Below are 14,527 nucleotides of genomic sequence, written 5' to 3'. Positions count from 1 at the left end.
AGTAATGTTACTAATGATTAGTTAATTACTAATGTTAGTAATGTTACTAATGATTCAGTGATAAAAAAAAAAAAACTGTTATTTTTATAAACAGACTTTAGATTTCTTTGTTCCCCATTCCAAAAACAGAGGGAGGCTACCTGGTGCTTCTGCCGACCCCCTGACACAATCTGCCTCAACTCTTCAGGAATGCATGTTCACCAGCAGTCTGCAGAAAACATTTCTGCTGAGGGAGCTTGCCCGGCCAACAGCAGACACCCCTCCAGCGTCTCTAACGCCTGACCTCACACTGTCTGAAGATTCTGCTGTTTGCTTGCTAGAGCCAAGTCTAGGGAGGCGACTAGGCTCTGAAGTCAGAAGATGTTCCTGTTTCCTGACATTGACCAATAGCATAATTTTATTAGAAGTGGATGCCAGAGGAAAGGACTTCAGAATTTCCCTCGTGTCTTTTGTAGAACAAAAGCTAATGTTAAGATATTTACTTCTGGATCTAGGCTAATCTTGGAGGAGACAACTATTACTAAGTAATTTTAAAAAAAAAATCTACCACCCAGAACATTGGCCTTAGCACAGCCACCAACTTAACAAAAGGACACAAACTACAAGTTTCCCTTTATGGAAAAATCAAGAACTTCTCTCCTTTAGTGACATCCTCCCGATGGCACTGAAGGATCCTTTTTGAGCATTTAGTCTCCCTGCAGCCTCTGAATAGACTCTCCACTCACTTCTGGAGGATTCCTAAGTTGCACTCCTTCATCAAAGCTTTGGAAAACTCATGTTAAATCTTTGAAGATGGTTCAGGGTAGTGAGTTTTTGTTTTTTGTTGTTGTTGTTTTTGTTTTTGTTTTGTTTTGTTTTGTTTTGTCGTCTGTAGTTATTCCTTGTGAAAGAACAAAACAGAAGAGAAAGAATAAAAGACAGAGAGGCAAACAAAGTTTAAATGGTGCTTCAAGATAATGTAGCCACTGAAAAATTGTGTGACTATGAAAATTTTTTTTAAAAAAACCCCAGTTGCAGACTGTAAATATAACCCTAGCAACTTGAAGCTGTAAGCAAAACTGAGCAATGATGTCTGAGGTTGGCTCCGGAGAAGCAGAGCCTAAACTGGGGTTTGGACACTTGGCAGGATACCAGAGTCAGAGATACACGAAGAAGGCTGTCTCCGGCCACTTCAGCAACTGACAGCCCTGCTCTTCCTGGAGCCTGGCATTTGCCCCGGCCCCCTCATTTGTCATCTTTGCTTTAAGTGGTTTTCAATAAGCTTCTGTTGTTTGCAGTCAGACAATCCCTATTTGAGATATATGGAATATGAACTTGTGGGTCACTCCCCATTTGGAAGAAAGTGGATGATCCTGAGAGCTAGTTTAATCACAAATGCAATCAAGAGCCTCTGTGGAGGCCTCGATTACAAATGTACTCAGTTTGGATCTTATGTGGAGGAACAAGTGTCTTAGGACAGGGTAGTGCTTTGTAAGTAAACTTTGCTAGCCTGTGTGTCTCTGAGGGACTGTTTTGAGTCAGGTCTCAGAAGGGGAACACCCCACCACCACCACACACACACACCAAAATAAAAACAAAACAAAATAAAACCATTAGACTTGGCACACATGAGCTAGAAGTAGAGCCATCACCTCCCTCTTAGAAAATCGGGAAGGCCATTTGTAGACAGGTCTGGTCAGAGTTAGCTATGTGGTAACTAACTGCTCACAAGCACTTGTGCACACGTTCCACCTAGCCTATGCTTTTGTTGTTGTTCTACTCCAGCCATGCTGGCTCTTTCTACCTCTTGAACACAGAATGAAAGAGTATATCCCCTCAGCCCAGAGCTCTGACCCCATGAAGGGCTAACATCTGTGTGTTAGTTTTTTGCTTGCTGTAACAAACTACACACACACACACAAATTGAAAACAAAAGCAATTGAAGACTGGACAGGTTCAGTTTGGCTCAGGGTTTAAGGACATGTTCATCACTATAGGAGCATACATGGCATCAGGAAGTGAGTGCCTGAGACCGAGTCACTTCCTCATTATCTCCTTTGTATTCAGTTCAGGATTCCAGACCATGGGATAGAGCTACCAACCTGAGATAAAGCCTCTGGGCATAGTCTTCTAGAGGAGTCTAAATCCAGTCAAGTTGACCATGAAGATGAATCACCACACTTTGGTCTTTCTGGTCTTCCTGGTCCCAGCTGAAATATGACTTTCAGAAGTATTTTTCCTGAAAGCTCAATCCAAGAAGCCTCAACCCCTCCACTCCACATTGCTAGGCTTTATTCACAGTATCATGATTGATAAGTTCTTAACAGTTCTCAGTTCATTTTATGAAAAGTGACTGTGGAAAACAATATTCATTTTGTTACAACCTCAAGTTTCTCTAGAGATGCACTGTGCAGGCTAGGATTCTCCAAGCATAGGGCCCACGGGATTGGTCTACCAGGCTGTAACATAGTAACTCACATGTAACCAATGTGAATGTCTGTAAATTGGAAAGTTCAGCACTCCTCTAGCTATGAGCTCAGGAAAGCCCTCAGAAGCAGGGTGGGAGAGGGGCTCCCCAAGAGTCATGCCACTGTCAGGTGCTGGAGCTTTGTGTGTGCCAACCTTGAGAGGAAAATAAAGCCATGTACTTTGAAAATGGAGACAGTGCACACTCCTGAAGTGGCATCTGCAGGGACAGAAAATGAGAATCGAGGCTTTGTCTGGGTCACCTCTCTATCTCAGAGGGAAACTCCACTCTGAAGCACTCTTGTATTTTTCCTGTTACAACCAGAATCAGTTGTCTTCCTGGCAGGAGTTTGGGAGAGTGACCAAGAGGTGTATATTAAAGGTGGCTGGAATGTGCATTCCCTTGAATATTTCTCAAGTCTAGTAGCAGAAGGACCCCGCTGCTGGTACTGCTGGTCTTTCCATGCCACATTGTCAGGTCTTTCTACCTTATTATCAAATGCTCCAGTTGCTATAACATACAATAAACAGTACAGTCTTTACCTGAAGCCAGGCCCATATCCTCTTGCCATGGGGAAACCCTTTACCCAGCTGTTTTGAACTGGGCTTCTTTAACACCTTCAGTGTCTTCAGTGGGATGGAGCTAACTTGGATTCTGTCAGTTGACATATCTCCTATCCTAGCCCCACCTAACCCACCCTGCCATCTCTATACTCCAGGATCATTGTCTAGGATCATAGTACAATGGGGGCAGGGCAGACTCTCCCAGACTCCACTTTCTAGAAAACGGTGTATTTTACCCCACCCCACCCCCACCCCCCACCCTCTCTCACACCTGCCACCAGTGAAGCCTGTGATGCTCTGCTTTCTTTGTCCCATCAACACTTGTGATTCAGTGGCAATCAAACTGGCTTTAGCTTATCTGAGCCAAGTGTGAAGAATCTTACTTTAAACTCTATCTGTGCACATCCTCCTCTTCTTTCTTTGAGAATGAGGAACGTTGGTTTAGCCTAACAGGGAAGAGTCATGGCCAACCAGAGCTGCTTTTGGCCTTTGGTAGGCATTAAGAAGCACACTTGAGATGCTTTCTAAAAATTCTCAGCATGTGTGCACGTCCTGGCTCTTAGATGCAATTACTACAAAATCTTAAACTTAATATTTTGATCTGTCTTTTTTTTTTTTTATCAGAAGCTTGTTTGTTTTTACTATCAGTTGGTTTTCCTGGACTTGGCACATTGAGAATTTTAAGATTCCTCCTGCCCCCTTCCTCCTCCTCCTTCTCTTCCTCCCCCTCCTCCTCCTCCTTCCTCTTCCTCCTTTCTTCTTCCTCCTTTCTTCTTCCTCCTTCCTCCTTCCTCTTCTTCCTCCTCCTCCTCTTCTTCTTCCTCCTCTTCCTCTTCCTCCCCTCCCCCTCCCCCCTCCTCCTCCCCCTCCCCCTTCTTTTATCAGAAGCTTGTTTGTTTTTACTATCACTTGGTTTTCCTGGACTTGGCACATTGAGAATTTTAAGATTCCTCCTGCCCCCTTCCTCTTCCTCCTCCTCCTCTTCCTCCTCCTCCTCCTCCTCCTCCTCCTCCTCCTCCTCCTCTTCTTCTTCTTCTTCTTCTTCTTCTTCTTCTTCTTCTTCTTCTCTCCCCCTCCTCCTCCTTCTTTCTCCTCCTCTTCCTCCTCCTCCTCCTCCTCCTCCTCCTCCTCCTCCTCCTCCTCCTCCTCCTCCTCCTCCTCTTCTTCTTCTTCTTCTTCTTCTTCTTCTTCTTCTTCTTCTTCTTCTTCTTCTTCTCTCCCCCTCCTCCTCCTTCTTTCTCCTCCTCTTCCTCCTTCTCCTCCTACGCCTCCTCCTCCTACGCCTCCTCCTCCTTCTTCCTCTTCTTCCTCTTCTTCCTTTTCTTCCTCTTCTTCCTCTTCCTCTTCTTCTTCTTCTTCTTTCCCCCTTCCTCCTTCTTCCTTCTTTCTTCATTCTTCTTTCTTTTTCTTCTTTTTGGAAAGTTGGTTTTTCTGAATTAAAGTATCCAGGTTCCTCTATGTCTGCCCTACGTGTTGGAATGCCTAGTAGGGATCCACTAACCCTGCAGCAGAAATTTCATATTCACAGTCAGGTGCTAGGACACATGTTGATTGGCTGACCATTTGTCTGACTACTGCAGAGACTGAGCTGTCAATTTTTAAAATGAGATCTCTTAACAATATAAAAAGAAAAGGTTAGCTTTGTTCTATGAGACTAAGGAATAGTATTAAAATCCAAGGGCAGAGGCAGATTCTGATTTAATTGATTTAGGGCAAAAGAGATTTTCTGGTAGAAAAAACAACCCATGATGACCTGGACCTCCCAGCTTGACTCTAGCCCCGCCCCCTAGTCTCTCTCAGCTTCATTCATTCGTTATCTGTGATCTACAGCTACTGATGCCCACCACTTGGGAAGTCAGAAGACATTAGGAAAAGCCTATGTGGAAACCTTCGTGCACAATGCTCAGTTTTGAGAACTTTTGTTTTCTTCTTGAAAAGTAGCAAACACTCTCTAAGGAAACATATTCAGACAAACCTTGATTTTCACCAAGAATATTCCAGAGAGAGATCAAAGAGCTGTTTTACTTTACTACATGGTCTTCCTGAGTTCTGGAATTTTATGTGAATCCCTTGGTTTACAAGGAGGCAACACAGCTTATCCAGGAAACCAAGGAAATTCTTATTCCTAACTCTACAGCCACTTGCCAAGGCTCCTCCTACTTCCGTCTAACTTGACTGCAGCATGCCTTGACATTCAGTCACTTGGCTTCCTGCTGCCACCCTCCCTGTCACCAATGCTGTGCCAAGCAACTTTTTTCTCATATTTTTTTCAGAAATCCTCGAGGGCAAAGAGGTTCCTCTAACTGGCTTGTTTTCCTTATCAAGTCCCCAGATCACATAATTCAAAGCTCTGCAAAGCTAGTTATGCCGGATTACTAGAATCTAGAAATTACTAGATTGGTGTAGCTGTCTACCAAAAGCTCCATGAAGGAAAACTCTGCTCCTACCCATTACCATCATGGCCGTGTACAGGCTGGGCAGGACTCACACTCAAACACCATAATGTCTTCACATTGAATACATGATAATGCTCCCGAACTGTGCAGCTGCGTGAACTGTGTGAACCAGCCTCATGGCTGGGTGTCACCAGAACCATCGGTGTGGGAAAATGGTAGTGAGTGTTCAGTAAATACTTACAGAGCAACTAGGTAAGAGAACATGCAGTTCTCTTACATGTGAGCTTCAGCACGTCTCCCTCAGACATGTGCCAGAAGCCCTCACCATGAAACCCACACTGATCTGCAGCAGGGACACACTTATCTGTTCAGTGCCGCAGGAAGTCTTACTGATTCGATGAGGGAGGAGCAACAAGGGGACTTAGGAGAAGTGACAAAGGAAACAGATGAGTGCTTTTGTGGGCCCCCTTTATTGCACCCTGGCCTAGGGGGTATAGTAGGGTGTGGTGGCAGTGGGGTAATATCTCCTTGATCTGCCAGGAGGCTGGCCCAGGTAAAGCAGCAGGCCATAAGAGCTACCAGGGAATTCCATACACCACGACAGTCAGTCGATATTTTGAGAATTCCCATCAAGGCACCATCTTGCCTAATAAATCATTCTCCACTTGAAAAAGGAACCTCTTCCCCCCCCACCCCACTCCCCAAAAAACCTTTCTATTAAAAGAAAGAAAATTCTTTTCTTTTTTCTCTTATTTATTTTCATTTGATGGGGTTTTTGCTATCATTTTTTGACAAAGCCTATTTTTTTTTTCTCCTTTAGCTCAGGCTGGTTTGGAGCTCACAGTAACCCCTTTGCTTGTTCCCAAGTGCTTGGATCTCAGTTGTGAGCCAAGATATCTGCTTCAAGTTTTCATGACTCACCCAGTAACAACAATATATTCTTAACTGTGAAATTTATTCAGTGTTTAGAAAGGCACATGAAAGATGACAATCATATGAAATCTACATTTAAGAAATATTACAGAGCCGGGCGGTGGTGGCGCACGCCTTTAATCCCAGCACTTGGGAGGCAGAGGCAGGTGGATTTCTGAGTTCGAGGCCAGCCTGGTCTACAGAGTGAGTTCCAGGACAGCCAGAGTTACACAGAGAAACCCTGTCTTTAAAAACCAAAAAAAAAAAAAAAAAAAAAAAAAAATTAAAAAATTACAGAAACAACAGAGGGTGATTATCTAGTTATTTATTTACTTATTTCTTTTTTTTGTTGTTGTTGTTGTTGTTGTTGTTGTTTTCAAAACAAGGTTTTTCTATGTAGCCCTGGCTGTCCTGGAACTTGATCTGTAGACCAGGTTGGCCTCAAACTCAAAGATCTGCCTGTCTCTGCCTCTCAAGTGCTGTAATTACATGCATGCACCGCCACTATACTACATGAGAGAGTATATTTTTAAAACTTTACTTTTCCCCCATCAAAATTGCTGAATATAATGGGTTTCCAACTCTAACATGATCCATGTTTTATGACATGGCTTTTACCTAAATAAATAACCACTTTTCTTTCTTCTTGTAGAATTGGGTGGTGAATGGTCAAGTTTCCATCTGCCCCCATCTGTAATTCTTAATTTTTAGTCATTCAGATAACTGCCAAAGTGTGCATTGCTGAAGCAGTGTGTGGACTTTGAATAAGCACTGAGATCCATTCTTGAGAAGCCTGGCTGTCATCTGGGGAGCATCTGGGCACATCACAGAATGTACTATCTCCACTCCACAGTTAATGCCATGTGCTGTAAGTGCCTGGTCAGCACAAGAAGCAGTAAGACTCAAGCTCCCCACACATGGTTTAATTTAAGACTTACACAAATTCAGTTCTGGGTTTTAAGTCAACGGTAGAGACTCAGTTTGGTCCTGGTGCCCGGGACTACTTGTACACAGCTAACTCTACAGGCTCTGTCTGCATGGAATCTGCAGAAGAACCTGGCCTACAGCAGCATCCACTTCTCAGAGAAGTCAGCTCTGTGTGTGTAAAGAAGCCTTGACTATAACAACATACAGAAACAGTGGAGGCCCAAGCTCACCTCCCATTCATAGAAGGACTGCTGTAGTGGAAATGCTGGCTGCAGATGGGGAGCTCACCAGCTCTTAATTGAGGGCCAGTCTCCAGAGCACAGAGTCCTGACTGCCCCTGTCCTGCAAGAGAGAGAAGTAGAACCCAGCAAGCTTTACAGAAAGGAGCCTCCTGATAGTTGTCCAGGGATAAGAGAATGAATGTGGCTGACAACCCTGGATATGTAGAGAGGAAAGGGACAATGAACTACAGCGTCCAAGAGAGGAACACGTGTGCATGTAATTTGGTGCTTTTCTTGCTTTTGTCTCTTTGGAAATGTGCGACTCTTCACCACATTTTCTGGCTTGTTTTTCCAGTAATGACATAAAACATGACTTGCCTCTTTTCAGTTTTGTTAAAAAAAAAAAAAAAAAAGGTAACAGAGCTGGGTCACAGTCCTCAAGTTGTCTGTGTGTGTCCCTCACTGAAGAAGCCATATGCTGTCTGTCTATCTGCCACATCTTGAAAGAATGAACGATTGCATTTACCTGCATTATTGTGATAGACTTCCAAGGAGAACTCAGGAAAAAAAAAATCCTCTTCCCACCTTTATTTATAAAAGTCTGAATCTCTGAGAGAAAGTACGAGTTTAAGAGCCTGTCTGAAGACTCTCAAGAGTCATGGCTGGTGAGAAGAAAGTCCAAGCTGCCCACTTACCTCCATGACGAGGAACTGTGGGAGATGGGAGGCAGCTATGGGCCTTAGAGTCAGGATGGAGACATAAAGTGGAGCCCTGCTGAGAATATGTATTTTTTCTCCTGTCCTGGAGGACAGTTGGGGCTACACAAGACGCTAAGTTCTAAATGGTTCCATAATACTCTGCAGCACCTTGAGGCAGCCACAAGCTGTTATAAATGTTTGCCATGCATGTTTCTGAGTGTTTGCCCTGTGTGGTTAACCTTTGCAGCTTTTCAATGAGAAAGGACAGTGGCTTACAGTTCTGCTATTCTGTAGACCATCTGACTCCCCTCAAGTGCTCAAGAAGAAGTGAACTATTTAAATTCTCAGAAACCCCCAAATTCAAATGTCTACATTGTTTAGTTATGATTTATCTCATTAATCTTTAGGTTATAATGACCTCCAGCTGTTCATTTAAAGCATCTGCTGCCTCTTATGTACTCAGTCCTGCCAGGACACAGCATAGACCAACCTCCCTTGTCCAAATTGCAAATGTGGATGCACTGAATGGTGATTCTCCCAAATGAAAGCACCCTGAGAGCACTATCTCCTCAGAAGGGCCTGTGGCTTCCTATGCTGTGGTTAAGGCTAGAATGCCTGGCCTCCAGGCAAAGCAAGTAACAAGCAAACCACAACCAAAACTGAAAGTAAAGTGAGAGGTAGGTATCCAGGGCTGTAACTCTGGCTTTAACAGGATGCAAATTCAGGCTTGAATTTTGGTGTTGTGGGTGCTGCTGACAGCCTTAGAGGACTTAGCTAATTGAGGGACAGCTCCTGAAGGCCTGCAATGGCACATAAGCAGCAGACTCTTTCCTTCCAGTCTTCCCACACACCCTCTTCTAACAACAAACTAACCTAGAAATAAAGTAGCAGTCAGCCTCATCATTTTTCAGCCTGTATACATCTACACACTTGAGCCTGCTAACAATGTTTTCTCAGTCTTCATATAGAAGGTTCTGTTGTCTGCCACTCGAGCGGGAGTTCTTCATTCTGTCATTAGGGGACTAACTAGTAAAGTTGGAACCTGAGGTGATAGCATGTGTATACCTCTGATTCACTGTGTACACTGTCCTCACTGACTGGGATTCTAGATATGCTGAAGACAGCCATGAGGTTAAGCCATGTCACGGAATCTCTTTCAGGTGGGCTTTCCTCTGACAGTTAAAGGCATGACTGCCAGCCTATCGTGTGTTGTGATGTTTCAGTTGTTTCACTCATAAGTGTGGAAGTCCTATTGCTCTGAAAAAAAAGTTTTTCTTATGTGTATGTACGTTTTTCCTGCATGTATGTCTGTGTAGGATGTGCATGCCTGGTACTTATAGATGTCAGAAGAGAATGTTGCATCCCCTGGTACTAGAGTCACAGTTCAGTGCTGTCATGTAGGTACTAGAAACCAAACCCCGGGCCTCTTCTAAAGCAGCCAGTGCTCTTGTCTGCTGAGCCGTCTCTCCAGCTAGACTGCTTTTGTCTAAGTCTATCTAGAGTTCAAATTATAGCACATGGCCCTCACTATCACTGGTTTTATCATTAGTGTGCTCAGAAGAAAAAAAGAAAGAATAAAATGGAGGGAGGAAGGAGAGAACTAGACAGCATATTATACTGAAACAAACTACAAATGTAATGAATTCTGAATACTCTCACCTCACAAAACAAGTTACAGTCAAATCTTCCTGAGGTGCATATTTGAATCGTAATTTTCCCTTGAGCACCTTTCCAAACATGGTAGGAGTTACAGGCAGAGATAATTAGGGGTTGGACCATACTTTAACATGCTGTACAATCATATTGTCCCCTAAAATAATCTATCAAGCCTATCTACATCGTGTGCCTCATTAAAGCAAACGCCACTTAAAAATACATCTCCACTGAAGTATTCCTTGTGAAGATGTGTGGACAATGAGCAGGGTGTGGCTAACTCAGAACTGAGCACAAACTTCCAGGGCTGCTGTGTCCAGTCCCAAGGCTGAAGGGGAACAGCTGCTTGATCATCAGACCCTGCCTTTATTGTTCCTTAGTGGCAGCAGTATAACTGTCACATTCACTCTTTGGGTCACCAGGCTACACAAATACAAAAGATCTTCCTGGTCTTGTCTGAGCAGCATCCTAAGGGCTCTCATGTCTCAGAACCTGACTATTACTTCAAGTAACCGGACTATTTGCTGGGCCTGGCTCATGAAAGGTAAAAAATAATCATAAATCAGTGGGTTGCTGTCTTAGCTGGCTAATGCCAATGATATGGTAATTTGACACCTAACATGGACTAAACAATGCCCAGCTACCCAGCAGGACCCTTCTTACAGGTTTCATCATCTTGACAGCTTCACATCTTGCAATCAGCAAAGCTTCTAGGAGAGAAAAACTCCTTGGTGCTCTGCCTAGGAAAAGTGTGGTGGGAAGGGGCAGCAGCTGTGCTTTATTCTGTGAGGTGAAACAGGTGTCCATTCTCTTCTTACAGGTGTAAGAGAACAACTATTTTTGGTAACAGTAACAATTATTATCAGAGAGACTTCAAAACAAGATAAATTTACAGCCAAGCAGAATATAAATACTAGAACAGTATCCTGTTAACTCCTCCAAAGATAGTAGAAAATCCACATTTTTACTCGTAGAAAATGCGCAAAGACAACTCCTCATGTTGACATTTACAGGTGGAGACAAAGGTCATGGGGTTCCTGTAGCCTCCTTACCTACCAAGAAAAGGGCTCTGCTCATGTCTTTCCAATAGAAATGTCAAGTTTGTACCACAGCTCTTTCTGACAATGTGCTAATATGTATTTTGATGATACACCAAAGAAATTGCAACCATTTTTTAAAATGTGCCTATTCCCAGACTGGGAAGAAGACTCTGTTGGTAAAGCACTTGTTGCAATACGGGGACCAGAGTCTGGATCACTTGCACCTAGATAAAGTGATCGGTAAGTGTAGTGGCCCCGGTAACCCTGTAATCAGAATGAATGGGAAGCAGAGAAGGAGCTCTGGGTGTCGGTGTCATACATATAGTGAAACATGATCAAAGAAGACACTTAATCTTGACCTCTCGGCCTCTAGGCCCCACCATGCAAAGGCAGCCAACAGCACATGTGCACACCTCCGTGTGTGTGCTCTCTAGATCATATACACACACATGAACGTACAGCACACACACACACACACACACACACACACACGTGGAAATAAACAAAAATACCTGTTTTGAAACTGAATTTCTCCTCTGATACAATCTCACGTTGAATTCATTTTAATTGTTTTATGAGAAATGAACATATAAAGTGTTAGCTAAAATGCAACAAATTGTCATCATCCCAGCATACAGTCACCCCGTTCTCTCTATGCTCTGGACTCTGGGGCGGGACTCCTAACAGTTGTGCTATGTTGGGACACTGTCTGCCTCTAAAGCCATGCTGGTTCGGTGAAGTGTTTATTCTGGGAGCTTCGTTTCCCTCTGCTTGGCCACCTACACCCCATTCCTCAACCACAGCAGTAAATGTCTAAAATTGGTGCTGGTTCTGGTAAACATGATGATGACATCAGCCTGTGCTCCAGCTCCTGGAGAACAGTGACCACTCAGTCACTTGTGGGCAGTTAGATCCCAGCAGCGCTGTCCTATCTGCCCAACCCCAGACCAGTCACCACAGGGATCTCTAAGGTTTGTCACGCTCAGGGGGAACGGATAAAGAGAAGAACCACACAACTGTTTCAAGGCAGATGTAACCTTATATGACACATCAATATGATGCCCCTGGCCTCACTGAATTGTACATGTAAATGGTTGAAATAATAAATTTGTTAAATGCTGTGTGTGAGAGAGAGTGGGGAGGGGAGGGAGAGGGAAAGGTAGAGGGGGAGAGGGAGAGGGAGAGGAAGAGGGAATGGGGAGGAAGAGGGAATGGGGAGGAAGAGGGAATGGGGAGGAGGAGGGAGCAGGGAGAGGGAGAGGGAGAGGGAGAGGGAGAGGGAGAGGGAGAGGGAGAGGGAGAGGGAGAGGGAGAGGGAGAGGGAGAGGGAGAGGGAGAGGGAGAGGGAGAGGGAGAGGGAGAGGGAGAGGGAGAGGGAGAGGGAGAGGGAGAGGGAGAGGGAGAGGGAGAGGGAGAGGGAGAGGGAGAGGGAGAGGGAGAGGGAGAGGGAGAGGGAGAATGGAGTCTACTATGTGATGGTCTATACCTGTGCGGCACCATGGGGATACCGCTCTGCACATTAAGCCAGGCTGTATGAGACCTAAGTAAGCATCCATTCTTTGCGAATTAGCAAACCACACTTACCCACCGAAGTTTCTAGCTACAAGTGCCACAGAAGAAAACCTCAAAAACACCATGTGAGAGTTGGGGACAGGGAGCATGCGGAAGCACAGCTTCCTCTGGGTAGTTCTGTGGATAGTATGGGGAGCCAAGGACTGAGAAACCCTTACCTCCTGTCTCTGGAACTGCATAGATCTGCGATTCCCGCCCCCCCCCCAAAGGATGGGGGCACAAGACCCCAGTATCGCTCGCCAAAGGGTGATGGTGTTATTGTGGGGGGAGGGGAGGTGTTACTAGAGAGTCCTCCACTTAGGTGTACACACTACTTACTGGCTTCTTAGGGGCTGCGGGTAACTGTGCCTTCTCGCCCCTTCCTGCAGACAGTAGCTACCTGAGAACCTTTAGCGCTGGCATAGAGCGACAGCGTGCCAAGAAGGTTAGTCGCAGAAAGGATGGGTGACTGAGCGGCTGAAGCTGTAGGAGCGCGGACCTATCTGGTTCTCAGGTACCGAACTATCTCAGCGGGATTAAAACTAAAACACAGGTTGGGCTAGAGTTGTCATCACATCTGCATTCATAACGCAAGGGGCAAATGTCAGTCTGCTTTGGCTTGAGCCGCGTATTCCCAGCTCTTTGCCCAGGCTGTTTGCATCTTCACAAGCGCCTGGCAAGTCCGGGCCGACCCAACTGGCTTTTGCAAGCTTCGCAAGCCACTGAGGCGCTTGTCTGGAGGCTGCAACCCGGGGCAGCAGGAGCCGCAGGAACCCAGGGTTCTAGTCACTTCTAGAAAGTTTCCCTCCATTTACAGCTCTCTACAAACGCCCCAACTCTACCAACTACTTACCAATAGCGGTGACCAGCAGACGGACAGCACACACATGATCCCCATGAGCTGGATGGCTGTTTCCGTGGTGATCCGGCCCCACTGGGCGCTGGACTGTGAGGCGGCGGCTTTGGCCCGGCAGCGGGACACCAGGGCTTTGATGGTCGCTAGGTTGCAGGCAAAGGTCACCACCAGAGCCAGCAAGCCCAGGCAGGCGAAGGCGGAGGCAAAGGCCACGTTGCCGGTCTCGCGCGCAGTGTCCGTCTCGTTGCCCGCCGGCCCGGTGCTGATGAAGCACCACGTGCCCGGCCACTGCACGCTGTAGCGGCCCACACCCAGCACGGGCAGCAACGCGAAGGCGAGCACAGACAGCCACACGCCCAGCAGAACCGCGCGTGTGGCGCGAGTCTTCATGTGGCTGGCATACCAGTGCGGCGCGCGGATGGCCAGGGCGCGTTCCACGGCCATGGCGCTGGCCACCAGGAGCGAGGACAGCCCGAACACTGTCATGGTTAGCCCGAAGAAGGTGCACAGGCGCCCCGATGGGTCGAGCTGCTCCCAGCGTCTCTGCGACAGGTACAGGAGGATGACCACCGGGCTGGTCAGGAGCTGCCCTACCAAGTCGGTGAGCGCCAGCCAGCCAATGCACAGCAGGAAAGACTTCTTGCGTTTGCTCTCGCGGCGCCGGTAGCTGCGCGACACGAGCAACATGGCCAGTGCGTTGCCCACGAAGCCGGTGACCATCATGGTGATGGGGAAGACCACGGACACAGAGCTGCAGTCGTCGGTAGTACTTGACAGGTTGCTGTGCGCTTCGGCAGAGTGCTCCGGCGCCCACATGCTGGCCATAGTGGCGGGGCCACGGTAGGGCGCACGGGGCCGGAGCCTCCAGGCTCAGCTGCGGGGTAGCAGCGGAGCGCACTGGATGACGGCGGGGGACAGGGCTCTGTTCTCCATCGCCCGCCGCTGCCCGCGCTAGGCTGCGGGGACTGAACAGGCGCCGCCCGACGCCGCGCGAGGCTCCTCCCGCGCCTTGGAGCTCGAGGGGCGGTGCTGCGAGTGGGCAGGCGGAGGGCGGTGTTTGCAGGAATCACCTGGCGCCGCGCCCCCTAGGCTTGCCTTTCCAGCTCTGGGACTCTGTAAAGTGCTCAACAGCCTTCGGGTTACATGACACCCGAGAAAAGGCAAAATCTGACATGTTAGTATCTGCATGACTCTCAGTGCTGATTTCTTCTCATGTCTGGCTGTCACTGAATTTGTTTTATTTAGTATATATACATATAACTTA

General features: G+C 46.6%; 1 protein-coding gene across 4 annotated transcripts in view; it reads right to left on the bottom strand.

Annotated features, from left to right (window-relative positions):
• Ptger3 (prostaglandin E receptor 3) overlaps positions 1-14,242 on the bottom strand; it is a 73,064-nt gene extending 58,822 nt beyond the window's left edge. For all 4 annotated transcript variants that reach the window (XM_076933438.1, XM_034501498.2, XM_034501499.2 and 1 more), the window contains exon 1: positions 13,261-14,242. In XM_076933438.1, coding sequence (XP_076789553.1) covers positions 13,261-14,088 — 828 coding nt within the window. In that variant the 5' untranslated portion in view covers positions 14,089-14,242. The remainder of the gene's footprint in view (positions 1-13,260) is intronic.
• Between the last annotated feature and the right edge of the window lie 285 nt (positions 14,243-14,527).

The sequence above is a fragment of the Arvicanthis niloticus genome, chromosome 4 (assembly GCF_011762505.2).
Source record: "Arvicanthis niloticus isolate mArvNil1 chromosome 4, mArvNil1.pat.X, whole genome shotgun sequence".
Taxonomy (NCBI): domain Eukaryota; kingdom Metazoa; phylum Chordata; class Mammalia; order Rodentia; family Muridae; genus Arvicanthis; species Arvicanthis niloticus.
The sequence above is the reverse complement of the archived record's forward strand: the minus strand, read 5'-3'. Positions and strand labels throughout refer to the sequence as shown.